Source organism: Panthera pardus, unplaced genomic scaffold (assembly GCF_024362965.1).
Source record: "Panthera pardus isolate Hobbes unplaced genomic scaffold, ASM2436296v1 HiC_scaffold_12, whole genome shotgun sequence".
NCBI lineage: Eukaryota > Metazoa > Chordata > Mammalia > Carnivora > Felidae > Panthera > Panthera pardus.
In genome coordinates, this window is record NW_026526677.1 from 11,390,208 (window position 1) to 11,413,535 (window position 23,328).

Consider the following 23,328-nt stretch of genomic DNA (forward strand, 5'->3'; position numbering starts at 1 on the left):
GTGTTAACAGTCCCAACAACGAGATCATTGTTGTTATATCGCCACTATGGACATGAAGCCCTGATTCAGTGGTCAGTTCTATTCTTTCTACCAGACTTTAAAGAAATTAATGTCCTAGACTTTAGATTCACTATCCTCCAAGGCTCTCTGGACTTTGAAGATGACGAAGAATGGATACCTGGTTTTACAAATGAAGCTAAGATGCCGTAGAGAACCTCCCCCCAGGCCCATCGTCAGCTGTGTGTTCACACCTGGCCCTGGCACTTAATATCTCTTCAAGCCTGAGTGTCTTCCTCCGTAAAATATGGGTAACGATAGTACCTACGTCAGGAGGACGTTACGTGGATTCAAGGACGTGTGTGTAAGGTGTTCAATACATGGTCTGGCACAACTCAACACTCAGAAATGTTAACCGCTATATCATTCAAGATCCAACTGGTCAGTCAGACAAAACCCCGCTGCCCCAAACCCCATTCCAAGGCTCTGTTTACACTGAAAAGCATATGGAGAGCAAAGCCCAACATCCATGAGAGTCAGCAAGAATTCAGAAGATAAAACCTGGATCCAGGACACAGATGGCACCCAATTAGGAGCATGCTTACTGAGCGAAGGGAGCGAAAATGTGGTGCTCGAATGTGCCAGGACAGGTGATAAGACAAAGAGCTGGGACAGAATCCGCAGGAGAGGAAACCAACAGGAGCCCAGCCCAGAAGAGAACTTTTCCCAGGGACCAGAACACCAGAACAGAATTTTAAGGAGACAAAAGAATGCACAGGCAATCGGAAGTTTGAGAGAGCTCAGTGCATCCAAGGACAGTCACAAGGGGCAAGCGGTGCCAAGTGAAATCCCAGGCCACTTTCTCAAGAGGGAGCCAATCCAGAGTCCCCGAGAACCTTCCATTTACTTACATTTCAGTGCAGCAGCCACTCAGGCCACCGTTATTTCAGCCCAACGGAAAGTCCAATAATCAACGCTAAAATGCCCAGCAACACAACTACTAGCACAATGATAATTATCAATTTCTGGAGAGAAGGATAAGAGAAACAAAACAAAGCATTATTACAAACAACCCAAAACAGTAATTCATCCAAAACCCAACCCATCTCACCTCTCCGTTGAAAGCATCTTATCAATCCAAATAAGAAGGCTACATCTCTACATAAAGACCTTCTATTAGGATATTTTATATTTCTGAAATTACTTCCTGGTTGGCAAGGCCAGCAGATGGAAATACGGAGCTGCTCTCAGCTCACACTGCAGTCTTGGACATGTGCACAGATAAAAACGACAACAACAACTGTCTCCAAGCAGCTATAGGCCAAGGTATGACGTGACCAGTTTTTCCTTTTCAAGAAGTGTATGTTTTTGAATAGACCTAATTTCAAACTTCCATCCGTCTTTCCCCTAAAGCACATGCCTGCCCATCAGACCTGATCCAGTGACTGGGGATCAGAAAGCGTGATTACAGACCTGTTGTGAGCCAGCCTGGATTCATCATATAAAATAACTTCCCAGCTCCCTGAATCCTTGCACAAGCAATAGGTAAAGTTGGAAGGAAATCAAAGAACTGAAGACCCAAAGTGTCAGAGCCCAGGAGAAAGAGAAAAGAACAGCCTACAAAGCACAAGCCACCAGAGATGGCTACCACAACGGGCAGAGAAGCTGAGAAGTCCTCAAGCAACAGGGGTACTGGAAGAGGGAGAAATGCACTGGTACGGTGGGAAGAGCGTGACTGGAATCGGACTTTGAATCCCACTCCTGTACTTACTAGGTGGCCCGAAGCCAACTATTTAACCTCTGACCCTCAGCTGTTTCATGTGTAAGTAGAAATAATAGGTGCTCCGTAAGAGAGGAGGTAATGTTACATGGCGATCAGCACAGCACTGGGTTCATGGCAGAGAGAAGGGGGTGGGGGTGGAGCTTGGTTAATGGAGTGGAAGAGGGCAAACAGGTTTCTGAAGAACAGAGGAGTCAAGTGTAACATCTGAAAGGAACAGGAGAAGTCTAGCAGCCACACCGGGGCAACGCGTCCACCCTACAGAACGGCCTCCAAGTATGGGTTCTTGGGTAGAGAGTACGTGAGCCAGATCCATGCAAGAAACACCGGGGGAAGAAGGGCAGCTAGCTACTCTCAGGGAAAGGCTGACGTAGGTGTTGGGAGGAGGCCAGGACACAGAGGGAAGGCACGGGCTCAAGGACACGGGTGCGGGTGCGGAGGACCAGAGAGAGGAGAAGCAAGCCAGACCGGTGGGGACTGAGGCGCTCACCCTCCGAGCTTCACTCTGATACTTGACAGCCTTTTTGGTGTCTGCCACGGCCCGTTCCACAAAGCCCACAGACTGGTCCATGTTGTTCTCGATACGGTCAATCATGGCTCCCTTTCCCCGGATGCAAGAGGTGGTGGCAGCAGAAACAGAGACAGGGACAGAGAAGAGAGAAAGAGCGAGAGACCGCGAGCAGAATGGACTTTCTCCTCTGAAGGCAGTGGGACAGTCTCACCTTCCGGGCCTGACCCTGGTACTTCACGGCTCTTTTAGTTTCTTCCCGTGCCTTCTCCACATGGTCCACTGTGTGCATGACATTCAGCTCTATGTTATCTAGCATCTCTCCCTGAGAAGAATGGACATGAGTCACGCCCCATAAACCCACCCCAGGACAGTCCTAGCTCACGTGGGGGAGGGAAGCATCCAGAAACCTTCTGTGGGGCACACATTCACATTTCCCATGGGAAGACCTAGGGGTCTCCAGTCCTTGGTGGTGGTCACTCATTCAAGCAACACTCTGAATGACTCCTGTGGAGCAGGTGCTGCCCGGGACACCTGTAGTACACCATCTAGATGCCTGGTAACTATGGATCTCACAGATCCCACCCCCGCCATTTTGTTTTTAACTGAGCATGTGAGGAGAGGAACCAAAATGAGAGTATTTTGGGGCATAACTGGGATGCTGGCCTCTTGCTGGTCATGTAGACCTGAGCCAAGTTCATTTGGCCTGAGGCAAGTTTGCTGACTACTGCTGCAGAACAGTGCTGGCAAAAATAGTTGCTCGGTAAATATCCAAGGTGGGAATGTTTGCTTTCTCCAAGAGATACTCCCGGGCCCCTTAAGTGACAGATATTGGGTTTACCTAAGCTATTTGGTTACATGTTAGATCGACGTGGCTATGGAGGGACAGTGGTCTCTGAGCGAGATTCCCAACCATCTCTCAGCTGTTACTTCCCGACACGGAAGTTCGGTGACTCGGATTAACTCTGGGCATCTTAGGATGGGAACGCCCCTCACCTACCTAGACCTTCCCCAACCCAACCTGTTGCTTTACGGCACTCTGTAAACACAGAAAGGCACTCACCATCATTTGACTCTCAAACCAATTCCTCAGCAAGGCCGCGAGGGGAGAAAAAAGAAGAGTGGGGATGGACGACGCACTTAAGGAATGGTCTCAAAGGCCAGAGGGGGCGGAGGAAAGAAAGGCACCTGGGCCCCGAGCAGGGACCGGCCTTCAAAAACCGGCCAAGCAGTGCCCGGGCTTCAGTTAGGTTTTGCAGCCCTCCCACAAAGGACGCGGGCCTCCATCCCTTCCAGGTGGCAGGGCAGCTGGAAGTTCATGGTAACACGGCGCATCTGGACACCGTGGTCGCCAGGACCGGCAGGCACCTGACCATGCGTGGAACCAGAGCCACACGCAGGTGTCACAGGCTGGCAGCCTGAGCAAAGACACCCAGGGACAGAATAAGCCATCAGACCATGAGTGTTCCAAGTCTTCCTATGAACATTATTCTCCTGTTGCTTCGTTCATTCCCTTATCTGCTCTTGTTCCTTGCAAAAAGTGCCAAAATATGGGGGGGTGGGGGGGACATAGAAAAGAAGACACAAAAATGGACAAAAATTAAACCCTCTGGCAAAGCTAACTTTTCACTGTGAGGTGGCAGAATGACCCTGTCTTCAGTGTCACCAGTGAAACAGTTTGTACCCGGAGGCTGTTCTAAGGCACCCTCACCAAGAACCCACATCTCCAGTTAGAAGAGAAAACAGGGGGTGCTGAGGCTGGACCGCATCAAGGCCCCTAGTAAGTTTAAGTGACTGTGAGGCCGAAGGAGCAGCAAGAGTGACGGGGCTGACGGGGCACTCGGGGGGGCGTTCCTGGCCTGGACGCTGGGATTCTGTTCCTCCATCATGCGAATTCCCGAGGACTCCCCCACTGCACCCCGGCCAGTGTTCTGGTCTCCCCACTTCTCAGGAGTGCCTGAGCTTCCCTCCCTCACCCCACGGGGGTGCCCGCTGCCCGGTTACCTGGTTCTCCACCAGCATGGCGATGTCCACGAACATGTCATGAAGCTCCTTGATGCTGCTCTCCAGCCTCACGATGTCCTTGTGCCGCCCCTCGATCTCGCTGAGGGCTTGCTTCGAAATCTGAGAGTCGATGATCTACAACGGGCCACACAAAGGCCGACTGTCAGCCCGCGCCCTGGCCAGAGGCCCCCGCCCCCCTGCACCTGCAGCCCTGCCCTTGCCAACCGCACGGAGCCCCACAGCAGCCTCCCTCGAGAGGGGCGTGCACCCCAGCTCCCGGACGCTCACCCCAGAAGTGAAGATGGCGGGGTTCCCACTCTCCAACATCTCCTCCAACTCCTCATCTGTGGTCTTTTTGCCGGCTTTAGCACAAAAGAGGTAGAGCATCAAATGTGAGACCAAAGCACACCATTGCAAAAGTTCCCTGAAAACCAGGAACGCGGTGACTTCACTCTGAAGACTGTGGCCTTTACAACGCACCACCGGGAGCCCCTGATCGTCTTGCTTCTGATTTCTCCCCTAATCCAGTCCAGCGCTAGCATTATGGGCGGTTACCTTCCTAAAGCATGTATCTGACCACAGCCCTTCCTAGCTCAGAAAGCTGACCGGCCCGTTCGCTGTGCCTCAGAGGCCCAGGAGCCGGTCCCTGGCCACAAGCCCTCCCTCCTGCACCTAACCCCACACTGCTACTCCCAAGGGTTCCCTCTCCCCAGGCTGGACAACCTGCCACCCCCGCTAAACACACGTGCTTTTCTCGGACCCCTTCCTGGTCCACACCCTTCCTCCACTTAGAGCCGGTGGCACCCTGCAACGCCCTGAGTCCTTAACGGGCACGGCTGTCGGGATCAGTCTATTCCTCGCAGGGCCCGGCACCACACTCTGATCTCATAAATGTTCTTTGCTGTGAAAGAGACGACAAAAAGAGGGGCGCCTGGGTGGCTCAGTCCGTTAAGCGTCCGACTCTTGATTTCGGCTCAGATCATGATCAAACGGTATGGGGGTTCGAGCCCCACATCAGGCTCTACGCTGACAGCATGGAGCCTGCTTCAGATTCTTTCTCCTTTTCTCCCTTCCCCTCCCCCACTCGTGCTCGCATGCTCTCTCTCTCAAAAATAAACATTAAAAAAGAAAGAGACAGAGACGACAAAAAGATACCATGAGTCCCTAGGAGACACCACGAATAAATGCTGGCGCCCACAGGGGCCAGAGGACCAAGCCTGACAAGCACCGTGCCACCCACGACGCTGCCCCAGGGACGCCGGTGCCCCAACGCCTCTCCTGGGCTTGAGTGCAAAATACGGGGCAGCGGGGGCGGGGGGAGTGGGGGGCAGCCACTGGCGGGGTTGCTGCTGCTCGCTCCCTGGGGTCTCCCGACTTGGGATGGACAGCCAGGTGGCAGGGAAAGGTGAAGGGACATGCACCAAACACGTACTGATTTCGAGCTGCCGCTGGATTCGCCCTTTGCTGCGTTCACGGAAGTCCACCTGAGCCTCGTTGTATTTGGTCATCACCTCCACAAACTTCCGGGACAGGACGGAGTGCTGTGGGAACCATGCCAAGTGCGGTAAGCCCCCACGAGCTGAAGGTCGGGGAGCCCCCACGGCGGCAGAGCCCACGTGCCCAGCCCCGCGTGGCTGTCTTGGCAGCACCGGACTTGGAATCAGAGGGGCAGGTATAAGGCTCAACGTTCCGCTTTCCTCACTCACACCATCGGAAGGGTCCGCCGACCCTTCCAGTTCACCTGCCCTGCTGACCTCGCATGGTAATCGTGGGGCCACGGGACAGCCCTGCATCCACACGACTTGCCGCCACCCGGGCTTGCTTCCTAAAGCTGCCAGACTCCCTTCCTGCATCCAACACCTGCCCAAATCCTTGAGTTCTTACCCAACCTGACCTCCCTAACGTCTCCCACTTCCTGCTCAAAGCATTCGCTCCACAGCACTGGGTGTCTGCATTCAAATCTTTACCGTAACTTTTATTCCTTGCCCAACTGTCCACGTCAAGGCCTACTGGCTTCTCCTGTGCAAAATCACCAGTATTTGTACCCTTTGCAAATGCGTACTACCGGCACGCATATTCAGACCAGAATCACTGCAGAAGCCCAGCAAGAGACCCACCGGCCTCTCGCCCCATCCCCACTCTGGTCCAGCTTTCAGGAGGTCCCCGGACTATCTCCTAAGAGACTGCAAGCTGAAGCAAATGCACACAGGCTACCTGATCATATCCAGGTTCCCTAGGCAGGTAGGTATTCAGAGGCCTCTGGACCACAGAGCCACATCCTCTATCAAAACCCCGCAGCCACTCGCCCACAACCAGCTTTTCTCTCCAGACGGGCTGTTCTCTCCATGCCAGCCCCTCCTCCCCGCCCCACCACCGTCACCACCCCTACTGATACTAACACACCCCCTCACTCCCCCCACCCCCCGGGCCTGTCCACACGCCACTCTTGCCCAACTGAGGCCCAGCTCCTCTGGCTGCCCCCAATTCTCCCCGAGCTCTGAGGACGCTGAGGGCACCACCCATTTCACTGTGTTCTCACACTGCCCTCCTGCTGGGTCCTAGGTGATAGCTTCCTTGGGCCACCTGAACGTCAGGCCTGTTCTTTAAGGACAAGGATCGTGTCTTCATGACCACCAAAGAGCCTCAGTCCACACTAGACAACTAACGACCGACCATCTTTATAGAGAAGACCTCAGGGGGCACCTGGGTGGCTCAGTCGGTTGAGCATCTGACTTTGGCTCAGGTCACAATCTCGCGGTTCTTGAGTTCGAGCCCCACGTCGGGCTCTGTGCTGACAGTTCAGAGCCTGGAGATTGCTTCGGGTTCTGTGTCTCCCTCTTTCTCTGCCCTTCCCCCATTCGTGCTCTGTCTCTGTCTCTCAAAAATAAAGATTATAGAGAAGACCTCAGTTTCCTCTCCTGTAAAACAGGAGGTACACTAAATCTGAAGCTGTGCCCTGTGGGAGCGATCTTGGGAAGATCTTCGGGGGCCTCCTTAGAGACGTCGGGGGGGGGGGGGGGGGGCTCCGGCCCCTCCCCTACTATAGCCCGGTCAGCTCTCCTTCACCAGTTCTTCGAAAGGAGTCCAAATAAGAATTGTACTTTAGGGCACCTGGGTGGCTCAGTCAGTTAAGTGTCCGACTTCAGCTCAGGTCATGATCTCACGGTTCATGGGTCCAAGCCCTGCCTCGGGCTCTGTGCTGACAGCTCAGAGCCTGCTTAGGATTCTCTCTCTCTCCCTCTCTCTTCAAAATAAACATTTAAAAAAATAAAATAAAGTAAAACAAACTAAAGTAAAATGAAACAAACTAAAGTAAAATAAAACTAAAACAAAACAAAACGAAACAAAATGAAACAAAACAATACAATACAATACAATACAATACAATACAATACAATACAATAAAATAAAATAAAATAAAATAAAATAAAATAAAAAAGACTCCACAGCTAAGAACAAAAAAATTAAGACCGGACAAGACAAGCGTCAGACCAGGGAAAGTCTTACCTGGGATTTCCGAATCCGAAGGTCTGCCGACGACCGCACGTCATCTTCCTCAATGTGTCTCTCCATACCTGCAGGGCAGAGCAAGGCTATGCCAGCAGCACGTTGCCCTCGCCCCCAGGAAGCACGCTGCTCGGTGCCCGGCTCCCTGTGCCCCCTCACACCCAGCGCACCGAGGGGTGCAAGAGACACCTGTGATCTCGAGACGTCAGCTCACGTGTGAGCCGCAGGCCTTCAGGCCACGGCCTTGCCTGTACCGGCTCTCGTCTGACTGTATCTCAGCACAGCACCTCTCAGCAAGAGTCTCTGTCACCGGGAGACTCGGGCTCACATCCTCACCCCGCCACCCCCTAGCTGCGGGACTCCGGGGAGGCCACGTCCCCTCTCTTAGTGTTCCTGTTCCCTGGTGTGTAGAAGGGAGCAAGGACAGTGCCTCCCTCACGGCACACACGTGCGCAGCAAACGAGAACGTGCACCGTGCTTCGCACACTCCCCGGCGACTCCTGGAAGCCGCCCCTAACGACCCCCACCTCCACCCGCGAGGACAGGTGTGCGATTTGTTTAGGGGGGAAGAAATATAAATGCTGCCTCCACCCTCTGACCGACAGTCTGCATTCCCAAACCAACTGGGCGAAAATGCTTTGGGACCCCAGGGGAACTCCGTCTATGACGACGGCCGCACTGAATGAGGGTCTAAACTGAAGGGGTGGGAGGGGGTGGGAGGGCCATAGACCTGGCCCTCCAAGAAATGTCTGTAGCTGGAAGAATAAGATGTTCTGCACCTAGACAGCGCGGGCATTACTGTTCACATGTACGTAGGGGCTGGGGAAACGGGACCGGTAAAGTCAAGGGACGAAGTGGGAGAGTGGAGTCTCACGGCGACTCGGCCGCCGGAAGCATACACCGGTGCTGCTCTCTTTCACCTACTGCCCTGGTTCCGGGACAGGCAGAATTTCTGGGGCAGTGCCCAAGCCACAGGCTGAGGGGGGACGGGTGTATCATCAGGACGCATTTCGGTCCAGGAGAGCCAGGCCCCGCGGGCAAGAGGGGGGCAGTAGCGGGGGCCGGCTTGTTCCCTTCTTACTCTTCAGTTTGTTCCGGACGTTGTTGGCTCTTTTCTTGATCTCGGTCGTGAGCTGCTCTAGGTCGTCCTTGGTTTCTGGGTAAAACAAAGACCGACAGAATCAGTCAGCGAGACTCCCGGCTTTGTGGGCTATTCCAGGCAACAGAGGAGGTGGGAGCTTTCTCAGAGCAGGCTTTATTTACTGTGAGGTGTTCCCCAGTCATCTGTCACTGGAGTCACAGACGGCTTATTTAAGGGACATTTGCCAGGCACTCTGTCCCGGACCTATAGACTAAAAACACCCAGGGTTGGAGCCCTACAATCTGTCTTTTTCACAGGCTTTCCCAAGTAATTCTCTGGCACACAAAATTATGAGCTTCCTTTTTGAGGAAATCATCTGGTTTATCATGATGGCTTCAGCTCAAAGGTAGGAGAGGGTTTCATGGGACCTCTGAGGAAAAGGGATTTCAACCAAGGTTCATCGATTTAGGTTCAGACACATATTTATGACATACCTACTATGTGTACGATGCTATTCTAGGATGAATGGAGCCAAGTAAGTATGAGCCATGACTACTCATTCAAGAACCATCCTAGGGGCACCTGGGTGGCTCAGTCAGTTAAGTATCCGACTTTGGCTCAGGTCATGATCTCAGGGTTTGTGAGTTTGAGCCCCATGTTGGGCTCTGCACTGACAGTGTGGAGCCTATTTGGGAGTCTCTGTGTCCCTGCCCTGCTCTCTGCTTTCTCTTTCTCTCTCAAAAATAAACACTGGAAAAAAAAATCCTTTGGCACCTGCTACAAGCTTAGAGCTGAGCTAGATACCCACACATCAGAGAGAAGATATAGATTCTGCCTTCAAGAGGTTCAGGGTCTACTGGGGGACAAGGGACAAATAAAATCAGCCATTCTAATGTGCAGTCTGGAGTAAGGTGTGAGTTCTGGCCAAGGTGTGCACAGGGTGTTGGTGAAGAGCCTCTAGCACAGTCTGGAGGGATCTGGAAAGGTTTCTAAAGACAGATGATAGTAAGACCGAGTCTTGACGAAGGAGGAAGTGTTAAACAGGCACAAAAGGAGACGAACAGTGGAGTCTCTGGGAGAAGGGACCGTATGTAAAAGATGCGAAGAGACAAGAACCATGTGGGGAACAGCCGGAGTTGAGTCTGGCTAAAGTGTGGGTGACATGGGGGAGGGTGGCGGGAGAAAAGGGTGCAGAGAAGGGCAGGCCCATGACCGAGACAAGTCCCATGTGCTCTGCTGAAACGTTCCAGCTTTAACCTTCAGGCACCAGAGAGTCACTGAACAGTTCAGAGTGAAATGACAGAGCGTCTGGCTCATTCCTTGTCCTTAAGGAACCTAAAATACAGCCTGGAACCCTACTGGAAAAACGTGAAAAAGTTTGCTGGGCTGGTGGTAACAGACGGGACTCTCAGGATGGGAGGGACTGAAGCGAGCCTGACCCATTCTGGAACAGCTCAGGGAAAGAAGATGGCCTTGAACTGGCAGGATATGGAAGGGGGCTGGGAAACAGTACCCGCAAAGGCACAGCCATGGGACGGAGATGAGGAACGCGAGAAGCAGGAAGCCTCACCACAGGTCACGAGAGGGACTGGATGGGAGGGAGAGGAGCGTTTGGCCACAAGGATTCAGTGGCCCCGGCCACGAAGAGAAGAGTTCCCAGGAGGGAAGGGAAAGAGGACACGATGTGCGCACAGTGTGCAGTGTGGGCCAGACACTCCCCGCCCCTCCCAGGAGAGAGGAAAACAGGGCTGGCTCAGCCCCAATGCCAAGGGCCATCGCCAGGCAACTCAGCTCCGAGTAAACGCTCACTTGGCTCAGGAATCGGTGCGGACAGGATGATACTGTAGAGTTTCTTAGCCTCCTCCACGTGCTCTGAGATCTTGTCTATGTTGAGCCGAGTCTCCTCGATCTGGAATCAAAAAGACAACAGCCTTTGTTGGGAGAGGAAGAACATAACCACGATTGAGAGGAAAGCTCAGCAGAGGTCTCGGGGGAAAGCTACCCACCTTCGGGGCTCGTGGGGCAATGTGAGGACTAGAAAGTCTTCTGCCGCCCGGGGAGGGCCCCTGGCGTGGCCAGATCAACTAACGTCCAGAGCAGTCACCGAAGACCCACATGCCTTGCTCCCGGAGAGGAGCGCACTGGCCCCCCTGGGATGGGAGGCTGCAGGCCGGAGTCAAGAAGGGCCAGGAAACCCCATGACGATGAGCCAGAGGACAAGGCCCAACACACATCCCATCAGGCAGACCCGTCAGCCGCCCCCAGGACCAGAAGAGCAGAGAGGGAGGATGGGGGGAGGGAAAGGGGAGAAGGAAAGAAAAGCAGTGAACGGAGAGAACGGATGTAGAGAGTGGAGCAGAGAAGAGATGGAGACGGAGAAAGAGACTAAGCACGGCCGCCTCGGGAGACACGGGAGCCCCCCGCGTGTGTGTTCTGCTGGAATGCCTCCTACTAGCCGATTCCCTCAGGTGACCAGCCACAGACCATTTCTGCACACGGCTGAGGTTCCCGATCACGCACGGGGTGCACCACAAAATATTTCCTGTGGCGCTTCATTCCCAGAGAGAGCAGGACCACGAGACGCTCACAAGATCCCATCACTAAGTGCCACCCCGGCTCCTGCAAGGCATCATGGCCCCTGCTGATGCGGGAGCACCGGAGAGGCCTCCTCTGTCCACACCCACCAGGTCTAGCCGCCAGGCTTCCAGAAGGGTGGGGCCTGTCGGCACTACGACAGTTAAGAAACCTTGTAAAATACCACCCGGTAGGATCTTAACATCAGCGATACCATAAAATGCAACTTGGCGTGTGCTGTCCAGTATGCTTTTCCTCCGGCAAATAATTCATTCGTTTTTGAAATCCTGGTCATTAATCTCCAGATTAAATAGAAAATGGGGAAAACAAAAGTGGACTTCTCAAACCCTCAAATCAGCGCTTTTGCCAACAGAGCTGTGGACTCTGCCCCTCTACAAATACACCGGTCTTGATGAACTGCAGTTTGAGAGTGGAATCACTTGCTGAAAGATGTAGACTAAGGGGCGCCTGGGTGGCTCAGTCGGTTAAGCGTCCGACTTCGGCTCAGGTCATGATCTCGCTGTTTGTGGGTTCGAGCCCCCGTCGGGCTCTGTGCTCACAGCTCGGAGCCTGGCGCCTGCTTCGGATTCTGTGTCTCCCTCTCTCTCTCTCTGCCCCACTCCTGCTCACACTCTGTCTCTCTCAAGAATAAACAAACATTAAAAAAAAAAAAAGATGTAGAATAAAATGTCAATGTAATCGTATCATCAGGGTATAAATCCAAACCCTAGTAGCTACCCACACTTCTGTGAAGCACTTTAACAGCTGGCAAACCATCCATGGTAGTGCACAGGGACCATCATTCACAAGAAGAACGTAAAGGTTAAAGAGGTCATAGGTCACAGGTGATGGTTGGGTCAGTGCTCAAACACGGATGTTTGGATGCTGGAGCTCTCCAGACTCCAACTGGGATGCTCTCTGCTTTACATCTAAGACTTGATCTTTTGACTTTCTGTCCTGTTCCACTTCTAGCAGAATCCCAGACCTACCCAGCTCCACAAGGGGCCCGTGCTACCACTTGGGAATGCTGACGGGCTCCAGAAGTGTAGCTACCTCAGAATCAGGCCCTTGGGTGAACCCAGAAATTGCCACCTTACCCTTCCCTTCATCTCTCACATCAAAACCATGTTCATCAAACCACATTCCTATTTCCATCTCGTGACTATCTTGTCAAAGGAATTTCACTACATCAAACAGGACTGAGAAAAAAGGCTCTCTAGGATAAAATGCACAAACCACTTTAAAAAGGGTTTAATAGGGGCGCCTGGGTGGCGCAGGTCATGATCCGTGGTTTGTGGGTTCGAGCCCCCCATCAGGCTCTGTGCTGACGGCTCGGAGCCTGGAGCCTGCTTCTGATATCATGTCTCCCTCTGTCTCTGCTGCTCCCCCACTCGTGCTCTGTCTCTCAAAATGAAAAAATAAATAACATTTAAAAATAAAATAAAAAGGGTTTAACACATTTTAACGGACTGTAAGTCCTTGGATTTTGCATGTTCACTGAATTTGCTGTCTTAGAAAATATATTCCAGAATATTATTTCACAAAGTGGAAGAGCATCCAGACGTGAATTCTGGTCAATGATAGAAAGACGAGATAGGAAGCTGTCAGCTGCCAGGCCTCAAGTTCAGAGTCACTCCAGACGTCTGAAGACTGGGCTGTAGGTGGCCTATCCGACCCTGTGGATGAGAGAGCCAGGCCCTGGCTGCTCCACCCCCAACCTGCCTGTGGGACTTCCCAGCCCGGGAGCACGGGCACCTGCTCCCACCTCCTCCCTCCTCTACCCAGTGCAGCCGGCTGCCGTCTTCCTCAATCCTCCCCAACCCCACCATCTGGAGGCATTTCAGGGACTCTGATTTAGTACTCCAGTAACTTAGCCAATTCCCCAAATAATCACAGCACCCATCTAGGACTCCAGGATGGGCAACTGGTCAATCACAAAGCTTTCTTCTTTTTCTGAACTCCGGGTCTTTGTTTTTCCTTGGAAGCGCTGGTCTTGCTCCAAGGTGACTTTCTGGGTATTTCATGGTGGCAGCTGCGTGCAATTAATTTCCTCGAATGCCTTTGCCAGATAACCGAAGAATCATGGGGGGAGGGAGGAACCTAGTATGAGATCTTTTATGAATCTAAAACTCAAGGGCTGTTCGTGTTTCTTTGGGGTTGTTTTAAATATCCTGACATTGCCTTACACAAGGATCTGAACTGATTTAACAAATACACGTGTCAGAAACAAGTTCCTTCAACAGCACTTCTGTGAGGTTGCCAACCACTAGCTCCTTTTCGTGCCTGAGAATACCGCAGCTCATAGGACAGGAACTCCCTCAAGGACGTGCTTCATAAAGAGGTAGAACCAGGCATCTGTCGGACACCAAACCCTGTCTCGTGAATCAGATATAAAGGCGCAAGGACCACCGATGGGAAGCTCCTCTCTATCTTCTCTCCCGGTCCCTGCGTGCTGAGCCTGTGTCGGGCTAATGCCCACGGTCCACTCCCTGTCTTGTGAGACTGCCTTTCCCTGGGATCACATGCCGTATTCCTTCGTTCTCTAACCAAGGCTCCCTACAAGAGAGCGTTATACACCAAGAGCACCCAAGAAACGTTGCTGACTGAGGGAACCAACCGGCAAGTTGTGGTTTTTTAATCACCATGCTCAATTTGTGGCCACTACCTCCTCAGTCAGCGCCCACTTATTGCAGGTTACATTTTAAAATGTATTTTTCAATGATTTGTCAGTAATGTGGCCACCCAGGCAGTATAGCTCAGAAAATGTTATAATCAGGGTGCCTGGGAGGCTCTGTCAGTTAATCGTCTGACTCTCGATTTCGGCTCACGTCATGATCTCTCCATTCATGGGATTGAGCCCCTCGTCAGGCTCTGCGCTAACAGTGCAGAGTCTGCTTGGGATTCTCTCTCCCTCTCTCTCTCTCTGCACCCCCCCCCCCCTCATGCTCTTGTCTCTCTCTCTCTCTCTCTCAGAAAATAAAGGAAGAAAGAAAGAAAAAGAGAAAGAAAGAAGGAAAGAGAAAAGAAAAGAAGAAAGAAAGAAAGAAAGAAAGAAAGAGAGAAAGAAAGAAAGAAAGAAAGAAAATAAAGGAAAGAGAACAGAAAAGAAAAAAGCAAAGGAAGAAAATATTAGAATCAAACAGGCCAGGGTCAAGTTTCAGCTCCACCTCCCAGCAGTTTTATGACCTTGAACAATCAATCCGCTCACCCCCCACACGCCCCCAGCCCTGGTTCTTGCATCTGTGAAACTGAGGATTATCGTATGTCCCACTTCCTAGAGTTAGAAACCTAGATTTCAGACTAAGTTCCCCCTCCTCCCATGATTCTTTGGTTATCTGGCAAATGCACAAAAGAAAACTAATTGCATGTAGCTGCCACCACGAAACACCCAGAAAGTCACCTTAAAGGAAGACCAGTGCTTCCAAAGAAAAACAAAGGCACAGAGTATTTTTGTGGGGATAAGATGAGATAATACGCACAAGCACTTAACACAAAGTACGTGCACACTAAGTACGCAGATAATGAGAATCCCGGGAAAGCCAGCAAATGCTGCCCGCTTACTATGGGCCAGGTGTGCCGCTGTGCCTTCACAAGCACGTCTCACTTAAGCCCCACAGCAGTCCCCAATGTTAACAACACGCCCCATGATGCTGTCAGCAGCCACCCAAGGAGATCAAGCAGGACAGCCAGTCAAACACTCTTTTGGGTGTTGCCTCGGGGAACGAACAATGATTACTATATTATACTACTCACCACTGTCTAACTGAAAGGAGGGAGTTATTTTCAAGGCATGAATGGCCTCTTCCTTCTGGACCTAAGTACCCAGGAGAGTCGAATTTGATCACAGAAAGCAAAGAAAGTCCTACTTTAGAGAAGTAGATTACCGAGGGGGAGGGGGGAAGGCTTTGTCCATTCCACTTAAGAATGAGTCTCTGCCTCCCCTAAGCTCCCATATACTTTGTACTTCTAGTTAGGCATTAATTAACTCCTGCATATTTATTTATGCGCCACCCCGTTAAGGTGACAAAGTAAAGGGATTGTAAGGGTCAAATGACTCCTCCTTTTCACAATTCATACACCTTGACTGTTCCCTAAAACTAATAGAATCCCGAACAGTCTCTGTGTTACAAGTTCTCAGCCACGTCCTTGTTGATTTGTTTGCTTCTTTGCTCTGGAAAATAAATACACACTCCAGCAAGAAAGAAGGGGCAGAGATGTCTCAGTCCAAGCAACAGAAGTCAAGTGCGTCAGGGGTTTTACGGAGACTAGTGACAAAGCAGTGGAACATCCCATTCACAAATGAAAAGAAATGAACAATCCCAGAGTTATACTGACCAGTGAAAACCAGTATTCTCAGACAATAATCTCAAATGCATTAAGTGCATTTGGGCTTTGCATCACTCAAAACTTGGTCAGGAAAACAACAACCTATCTATCTCGTTATGTCAGCCAAAATAAGAGAACACGGGGAATTCTTTCCACGGGGACGGGAGGGCCAGGAAGCCAAGCAGAGGATGGTGAGGCACTCTGGAAATGACCAAGAGTGGGGTCACCAGGGCCCAAGGCCAGGGCCCCTCTGATCGGAGCCGGACCACAGTGGAGTTACCCAGCAGAACAGGCCTCATGGAGACAGGGTCTACCCAGCAAAAGTTGAGGCCACAGAGAAGACATGTCTGGGGAGGAAAACCAGGGCCTCCTCCCTCCTCCTAGAGTCTTCCGCCAGTGTGTCCCCTACATCAAACACACCAAAGCCAGCTGGCAAGGGAACATGGGGAATGAGTTCCCTGCAGTCCCGAGCAGAGCACAGGAAGGGCGGGGGACGGGCCTGAGAGCAGACGAGCACGTGATTGGCAAGAGCTTCGTGCTGCCTAACGAAGGAACCCAGACTCACGGAACCAACCAGCCCACCTACCCACCAAATACTCCACCTGAAGAAGGAATGAGAGAGTTCTTAACCTGTTAGATTTGACTCGATGCCTCACCTTCCATGTGGTGTTCACTTTGAGGGTCTTTGTTCTAACAAAAATCAAGCCTACGCAGAAGGGTCTCTGCTTTCACAGCTGCTCCCCTCCCAGTTCATCTAAGCAGGCACTGCCCCGCCCCCCGAGGCACCACCACACCTTGTGCGCACACTCTCACCTGTTCCAGCCCTGACTCAGTGCCCTCGAGGGCTGGGACCTCGTCTCTTTCCTGGCCACGCATGGGGCGCCACTGACTGTAAGGCTGCTGAATGAGTAAATAAATGAATACAAGTAACTTCAGGAGACAAGCATGCTTCATCTACAACGGCAAACCAGTCTCACAGATTTGTTTTTTTAAACACCTCCCCCCCACCCAAAAAACCCTCAAAAACTTTATAATAGCATTTTCTGAAATGTAACCGTTCATCCTTGCTAATAGAAGTTACAAGTCAGAAAGGGCTCTGTGAAAAAATAAATGCAGAGATGAGCCAGGTAAGCGAGTTTCTTTATTGCAGGACTTCTCAGAGTCTTTAATAAGTAAATGTGCATTTTAAATCCCCAAGGGTGGAAAAGAGTATAAAGCATCTTTCAGTTATATTTGCTCACCGGAGCCTTCTGGCATCTCATATACCATCGAGGACAGTGCTTTGATGCACCTAATAGCCAGCCCCGGCCCCCACCCTTTCTTGTTAACAGAACTCTGATTTTGCTTGGGCAGCAACGTTGCCGGCCCCAGGCAATGAATCATGATCACTTCTACGCCAATCCTAGCAACACTGTCCTTTGCTAAGTGCTCACTTTCCTGGTGTCCCTCCCAGCTAGGAGTGGCCGTGACCATGTGATCTGTTGTTGGTCAATGGGCCATAAGGGGAAGTCAGCTTAGAGCATTTGTGTGGTTTTTCTGCCTGATAAAAGGATTTGGGGACGTCTCTGGCTTCCCCCTTTCGTACTTCGTGTGTGATACATGGTGGTGTCATCAGGGGCTGTGGCTCTGGACCTTTCAAAGCCTGGCACAAATTCTTCAATGGCCCTCCCACTGAGAGGGGGTATCTATGTAACGCTCTCTTGAACCTGGCAGGCTTGTGTCTGTTTCGACATCAGAGCACACAAGTGACGTCCCACATGCCTTCCACACCTGGAATCTCGTGTGGGGGCCTTGTGCCTCCACGTGACACCCCGATGATCCTGGGCTGGCCATGCTAAGACGCCCAAGTCACAGAAACAAGTCAACATAGGCGCTCCAACTGAGGGTCTCTCCAGAGCTTTTCCCTGAGTCACCAGACGTTTCAATAAAGAACTCTCTATAAGGTTCCAGCATCCAGCTGTTCAAGTCTTCCCGGCTAAGTCCCCAGAAACTGCGGAGCAAAACTCACCCACCTCCACTGTGCCCTGTGCCCGAATTTCTAGCCCACGGAATCTGTCCTCACTACACAATGGGGGTCTTACAGCCCTCAAGGTTGGGGTGAATCATCATACAGCAGTAGGTCATCAGAACAGACTCCACTCCCAATGCCAAGGGAAAAGCCAAGAGGCTCACAGAGCTGCTGACCTAGAGCCCCACCACCTCTGACCCACCACTCCGTGCTGTCGACTTCTTCACACGTGAAATGATTACACACCTTTACCGCTTGTGCCACGGACACTCAAAAGCATCCCTGGATGATACACCCTGCCAGCTGCCAGGGCCCCAGCCAACTGGCTCGTCTTTCCATTTCTGGCCTTTCCTGCCCTCCACGAACTGCCACCAGAATGATTTTCCTACAACACACCCTGATCCCCGCATTTCCTTGCTTAGCACCTTCAAAGCCCCCCCCCCCCCACCCCGCCATCACCCTGCAGCATTTCAAAAGCAGCATTTCATAACCATAGAAGCAAAAGAATCATCTGAACGGACTTCCTCAAAATCCAAAGCCTAAGCCACTGCAGGCCCTCTGCACTGGGCATGCAGACGTGTGAAAGGCTCCCCAGGTGATTCTGAGAAGCAGGTCTAGGTAGGAACCACTGAGGCCTTCCCTCACCTTACCTCTCCCCGCTCCTCCAGGCAGAATTTAACACTTCCCCTTCTGTGCTCCCAGAGGACCTTATTGACATTGCTATGATCATGACTTTCTACACATTTCTGTCATCCTCGCCAGATAAAGAGACACCAGAGGGCAAAGGACTCCGCCCCACAGAATGCTGTTCGTCCCAGCACTGAACATGCTGTGTGGAAGACAGTAAACACTTGTGTATTTTCCTGAATGCATGAATCAATATAAACAATAAGCCCCTAATGTTTCTGCCTCGGAAAATTTGTCCTCTCTTCCAAACAGCGCAAAGAAAATACAGGTGACCACAAACTAGACAATAACCTGAGGTTTATCATTTACTAGACCCCCTGGCTTAATCCTCCAAGGCCTGAAAACCCAAGGGCCAATTCATTCCCATAACAGCGGAGAAGCTGGAAAAGCCATCTGGGTCTTAAACAGCGCAGTGCACATTTTGAAATCATCCTGATCCCGTGACTTCACCTGCCCCTTGCACACGCCTCTCTGACCGGCTCGTGATTCACACAATCAGTCCTCAACAAACAGCCACTGGGACCTGCTTGCTGGAACAAGGCCAAGCAGCAGGTTTTGCCACAAGAGTGCCTTCCCAAGCAGTCTATTTAGTCGTGTTCTGCAGGATGCCCTCAGTGTGTTCCCCAGCTGCATGAAGGGAGAGCCCCCCTCACTTCCCCAAACCCCCAGGCCCTGGCGTGTGCTCTATCCCACTTTCAAGGCTATTTCCAGACCCTATTCCCTAACACATCAGGAACAGAACAGTGATGACAGCTAACACTGACTGGAGACATACTGTGCCAGGTACATCCATGTACTTTCTCGATTTATCTTCATAATAAATACCCAGCAGGTAACACTGCTATTCCTGTCTTAGAGGGAGCTGGGGTTCAGAGTAGTGAAACAGCTCTTCCAAAGTTATACTGCTGGTAATGGCAGAGCTGACATCAGGACCAGAACTCATGGGCGCCCAGAGATTGGGTGGCCTCTTTCTGTGTCCACGGCCTCTTGCCTCTCTGAGACATTATTACCCTCCTGGGGCTCCATCACATGGAAAGCAGGGCAGTAACATTTACCTAAGCCGACACTGAGCACTTTCTGAGTGTCGGCTCCTTTACTCCCCAACACATCTATGAGCTGAAGATGCTACTCCCCATATCACAGATAAGCTCACAGAGACCGAGGGAAGTCAAGGAATGTGCCCGAGAGATCACAGCTAGTGGCAGACGAGGAGCTCCATTTCAAAGATGATGCTCTTTCCACCCCACCGTGCAGTCCTCTTCTCCACCCCCAATATGATAGGGTTTGGGATTTTTTTCCCCCTAAATGACAGAAAAGCATCTGACAAAGAAGCAAAGAAAAGCAAAAAACAAAAAAACAAATAGCCCTTGAGGTCTTAAGGCTCCAAAAATAACTATCCAGCCAGCACTTTTCTGTTTAAAAACGCTTTCCAGGGGCACCTGGGTGGCTCAGTTAAGTGTCGACTCTTGATTTTGGCTCAGGTCATGATCTCACAGCTCATGCACGGGTGCAGAGAGCCTGCTTGGGATTCTCTCTCCCTCTACCCTCCCCATCACACATACTCATGCTCGCTCACTCTCTCTCTCTCTCTCTCAAAATAAATTTAAAAAAAAATGCTTTCCAGATGTGTGATCCTCGTGTTATCTTCACAACAACCTTGAAAGGTTAGTACTAACATTCCCAGTTTGCAGAGCAAGAATTAGAGGCCCAGGTGGGGTAAATGACTTAACCAAAGTCAACCGCTATTAAATGCATGAGGATGAATTGAGAGCATGTCCTGGAGGCACATCACCTTCCCACTTGGCAGGGGATACTGCCCTTCAGAGACCCTCCTGCTGGGTTAGGAGAAGAGGCAGAAGACCGTAATTGGCCAAACTGCCTTATCTTAGGGAAGAAGTCCCTTAACGTATCTGGTCATCCAAGGCAAGATCGGAGGGCAAGCGACAGTGGCATCCAACAACTCCTGAAGTCCTCCCCACCACTGAGAAGACATTCTCTTTCCATGATCCACACCTGGAACAAGCTCTGGCCTCACAAAACCCCGCGCTCCTCGGTCTCACCACGACTTCTTGGCCAAAAGGACGGATCCACCCATGAAGAGCGTGGGGAACCGTGGAGTGTTCACAGCCAAATTCCCAATCAGGCCCACACGCCAGTCCGCTCCTACACCGGCTACCCACTCCACCAGAGGAGCTGCCATGAACCGCCAGGCCCCGCAAGCTAGAGTGTGACTTTCCACATCCACAATCTAGAGACAGGAGGTGCCCCATTCCTCCTGCAGAAACAATATGGTGCCTCTTGTCTTCTTTCCAAAAAAAATAAAAAGCCTAAATAAAGAAACCACAGTATGATGGCAGAAACTTCCATGACTGAACTCTTCATGCTTTTGTTCTGGTCTGGAGAATCACTCACCAGGCACAGACACGTCAGATGCTATAACTGAATGCTTTATAAACATTATTCCATTTAATCCTCGTAATAACCCTAGGGATTACAGTATCACTCCCAATTTGCAGATAAGGAAACAAAGCATGTGAAGGAACATTGGCAAGATCACCAGCTGGTCAGAAGCAGAGCAGAGATTTGAATCCCACCGCTCACCATCTGCCATAGTCTCTCCCAAGAAGGACCTTCGAGATCAAAGATTATGTGAATCTGTAGACAGGAGCAACCCATCTTTGTCCCTGTTGAACGTGAAAAAAATAAACTGGTGGTTTCTTAGTCTCCCAGTTTCCACTAGAATTAAGTCAAAGGGCCTGAATTTTGGGAAACAACAAATCTGATCAATCTGAATCACAAGCTTAAAGATGTATTTTTTTTTTCACACATGGCTGCGACCCCATGGTTGATTCAGTATTGAAATTATGTAACTTAGGCAAGAAAGAAGATCATTAAAATGCTGTCATGCAGCATAAGGCTTTAAAAGCATCTCATTAATTACATATCATTTACCTTCTGCTGACTTTCTCAAGAAGATTAAAAATCCAAACCCTCCCAATTACGTATTGAAGAGAAATCTCCCAGTAACTTCTGGGTCTGGCCGCCTCACCCCAGGAAAAGACCGACTTTCCTCTGCTACACCTGAAAGAGCCGAGTTTTATTCTTTACACAGGAAGCTGTGTTTCCTTATGTACATTCAGAAAAAAGCACAGGAAGGTCGCCTACCTCAGAAAAGAACTCATCCATGAAAGCCGTGTTGTCAATGGCAACCTCGACCTCGTCGGCATCATCATCCTGTGTCAGCTGCTTCTGTGAGAGACAAAAAGGAACGGGGTGAGGCTAAAAACACAAGAAACAGCTAACAGAACTTGAAGGCTCACCAGGAGCTACATCTATACTAAACATTATACAGACATAATCTCCTTTAAAACTCAGAACAGCCCTGCAATATATCGGACTCCATCACACTGTATTTAAACCCGAGCTGCACCGTTTACTGACTTCTAGCAGGGGGTGGGGGAAGGGAGGGAGGGATGGGCAAGCTACTAACATCACTGTGCCAGGTTTCTCTATCTGTAAAATGCTGACATGCACTATGTACTTCGGGGGTGGTGAAAGAAATGAGACGAGGAAGTTAAAACACGTTTGCACGGTGCCTGGCATACTGCGATTACTCAATAAATGCTAGGTGTTATTGTTATTGTTGTTGCTAGAGGTGGGGGTGGGGGTCCGTAGTGGTACTGGTGACATTATTATAACTCATTCCTGTTGGAGAACCTAAAACAGAGAGGTTGAACAACTTGGCCAAAGTCACACAGCAAAAATGTAGAGACAGGCAGATTCTAGCCTCTTTTGGATTTGGGCCCCATGTTCCTAATCCCTTCTCCACAACGTTCAAATGTGTGATCCACCCTACCAGACATCTCTATCAGAATAGTTTATAGCCTCGGGGCACCTGGATGGCTCAGTCTGTCAAGCGTCCGACTTCGGCTCAGGTCATGATCTCATGGTTCGTGGGTTCAAGCCCCGCACCGGGGTCTGTGCTCAGACAGCTCAGAGCCTGGAGCCTGCTTGGGATTCTGTGTCTCCCTCTCTCTCTGCCCCTCCCCCACTTGCACTCTGTCTCTCCCTCTCAAAAATAAATAAACATTCAAACAAAACAAAACAAAGAGAACAGTTTCTAGCCTCAATTCCGCCAAAGCACTCCCTTCCCATCCTCAGGGTAGGAACAAAGGTTTTCCTGTTTTCATTAACCACCTACTGCAAAAAAAAAAAAAAAAAAAAAAAAAAACAAACAGTACTGTGTGTCATCCCCTGTCAGAGCTCATGTTTATAAGGAAAAGGAAGCTCTCCCTTCGGCCCCCAGCAACCCCTAGGGACCCCAGCTTTCTTGATCTCATTCCACTTCCTCTACAGAATCACAAAACGGCTATCTAAAGGAAGTGCTTCCATTCCCACCCAGCATCCAGGGCCCGAGCCGTGTCTACACTCTCCCCATCAATGCGCCACATGCTGACCGTTTCCAAGCTCAGAGGGAGAACTGGTTCTTGCCAGTCGAGGTGGGGAGGGGAAAAGCCGCTACACCTGCTTCTTCACAACCTGCGGTAGACAACAGCCCTCTCAAACACTCATAACCCCACGGGCGATGAAAGCCACCAGGGCCCTCTCCTCTTTACCCGCTACCAACCCCCCAACCTTCAACAGATGATGGCATTACTGGGAATTCCCAGTGAAATCTGGGACGCTCCAGGGTGGCTCGTCGGTTAAGCGTCCAACTTACGCTCAGGTCATGATCTCACAGCTCGTGAGTTCAAGCCCTGCGTCAGGGGTGCTGACAGCTCAGAGCCTGAAGCCTGCTTCAGATTCTGTGTCTCCCTCTCTCTCTGCCCCTCTCCTGATTGCACTCTGTCTCTCTC

The 23,328-nt window shown here is 51.0% G+C and overlaps 1 protein-coding gene across 3 annotated transcripts in view; it reads right to left on the reverse strand.

The window, feature by feature from the left end:
• Nucleotides 1-23,328, reverse strand: part of STX3 (syntaxin 3) — a 40,546-nt gene that overhangs the window by 3,211 nt on the left and 14,007 nt on the right. For 2 of the 3 annotated variants that reach the window (XM_019414488.2, XM_019414487.1), the window contains exons 2-10: nucleotides 21,638-21,721; nucleotides 10,687-10,786; nucleotides 8,878-8,952; nucleotides 7,797-7,864; nucleotides 5,722-5,830; nucleotides 4,578-4,651; nucleotides 4,290-4,424; nucleotides 2,500-2,610; nucleotides 909-1,022 (exon numbers count right to left, since the gene is read on the reverse strand). In XM_019414488.2, the coding sequence (XP_019270033.1) occupies nucleotides 939-1,022; nucleotides 2,500-2,610; nucleotides 4,290-4,424; nucleotides 4,578-4,651; nucleotides 5,722-5,830; nucleotides 7,797-7,864; nucleotides 8,878-8,952; nucleotides 10,687-10,786; nucleotides 21,638-21,721 (840 nt within the window). In that variant the 3' untranslated portion in view covers nucleotides 909-938. The remainder of the gene's footprint in view (nucleotides 1-908; nucleotides 1,023-2,499; nucleotides 2,611-4,289; nucleotides 4,425-4,577; nucleotides 4,652-5,721; nucleotides 5,831-7,796; nucleotides 7,865-8,877; nucleotides 8,953-10,686; nucleotides 10,787-21,637; nucleotides 21,722-23,328) is intronic. The other variant, XM_019414484.2, reaches the window with a different exon arrangement.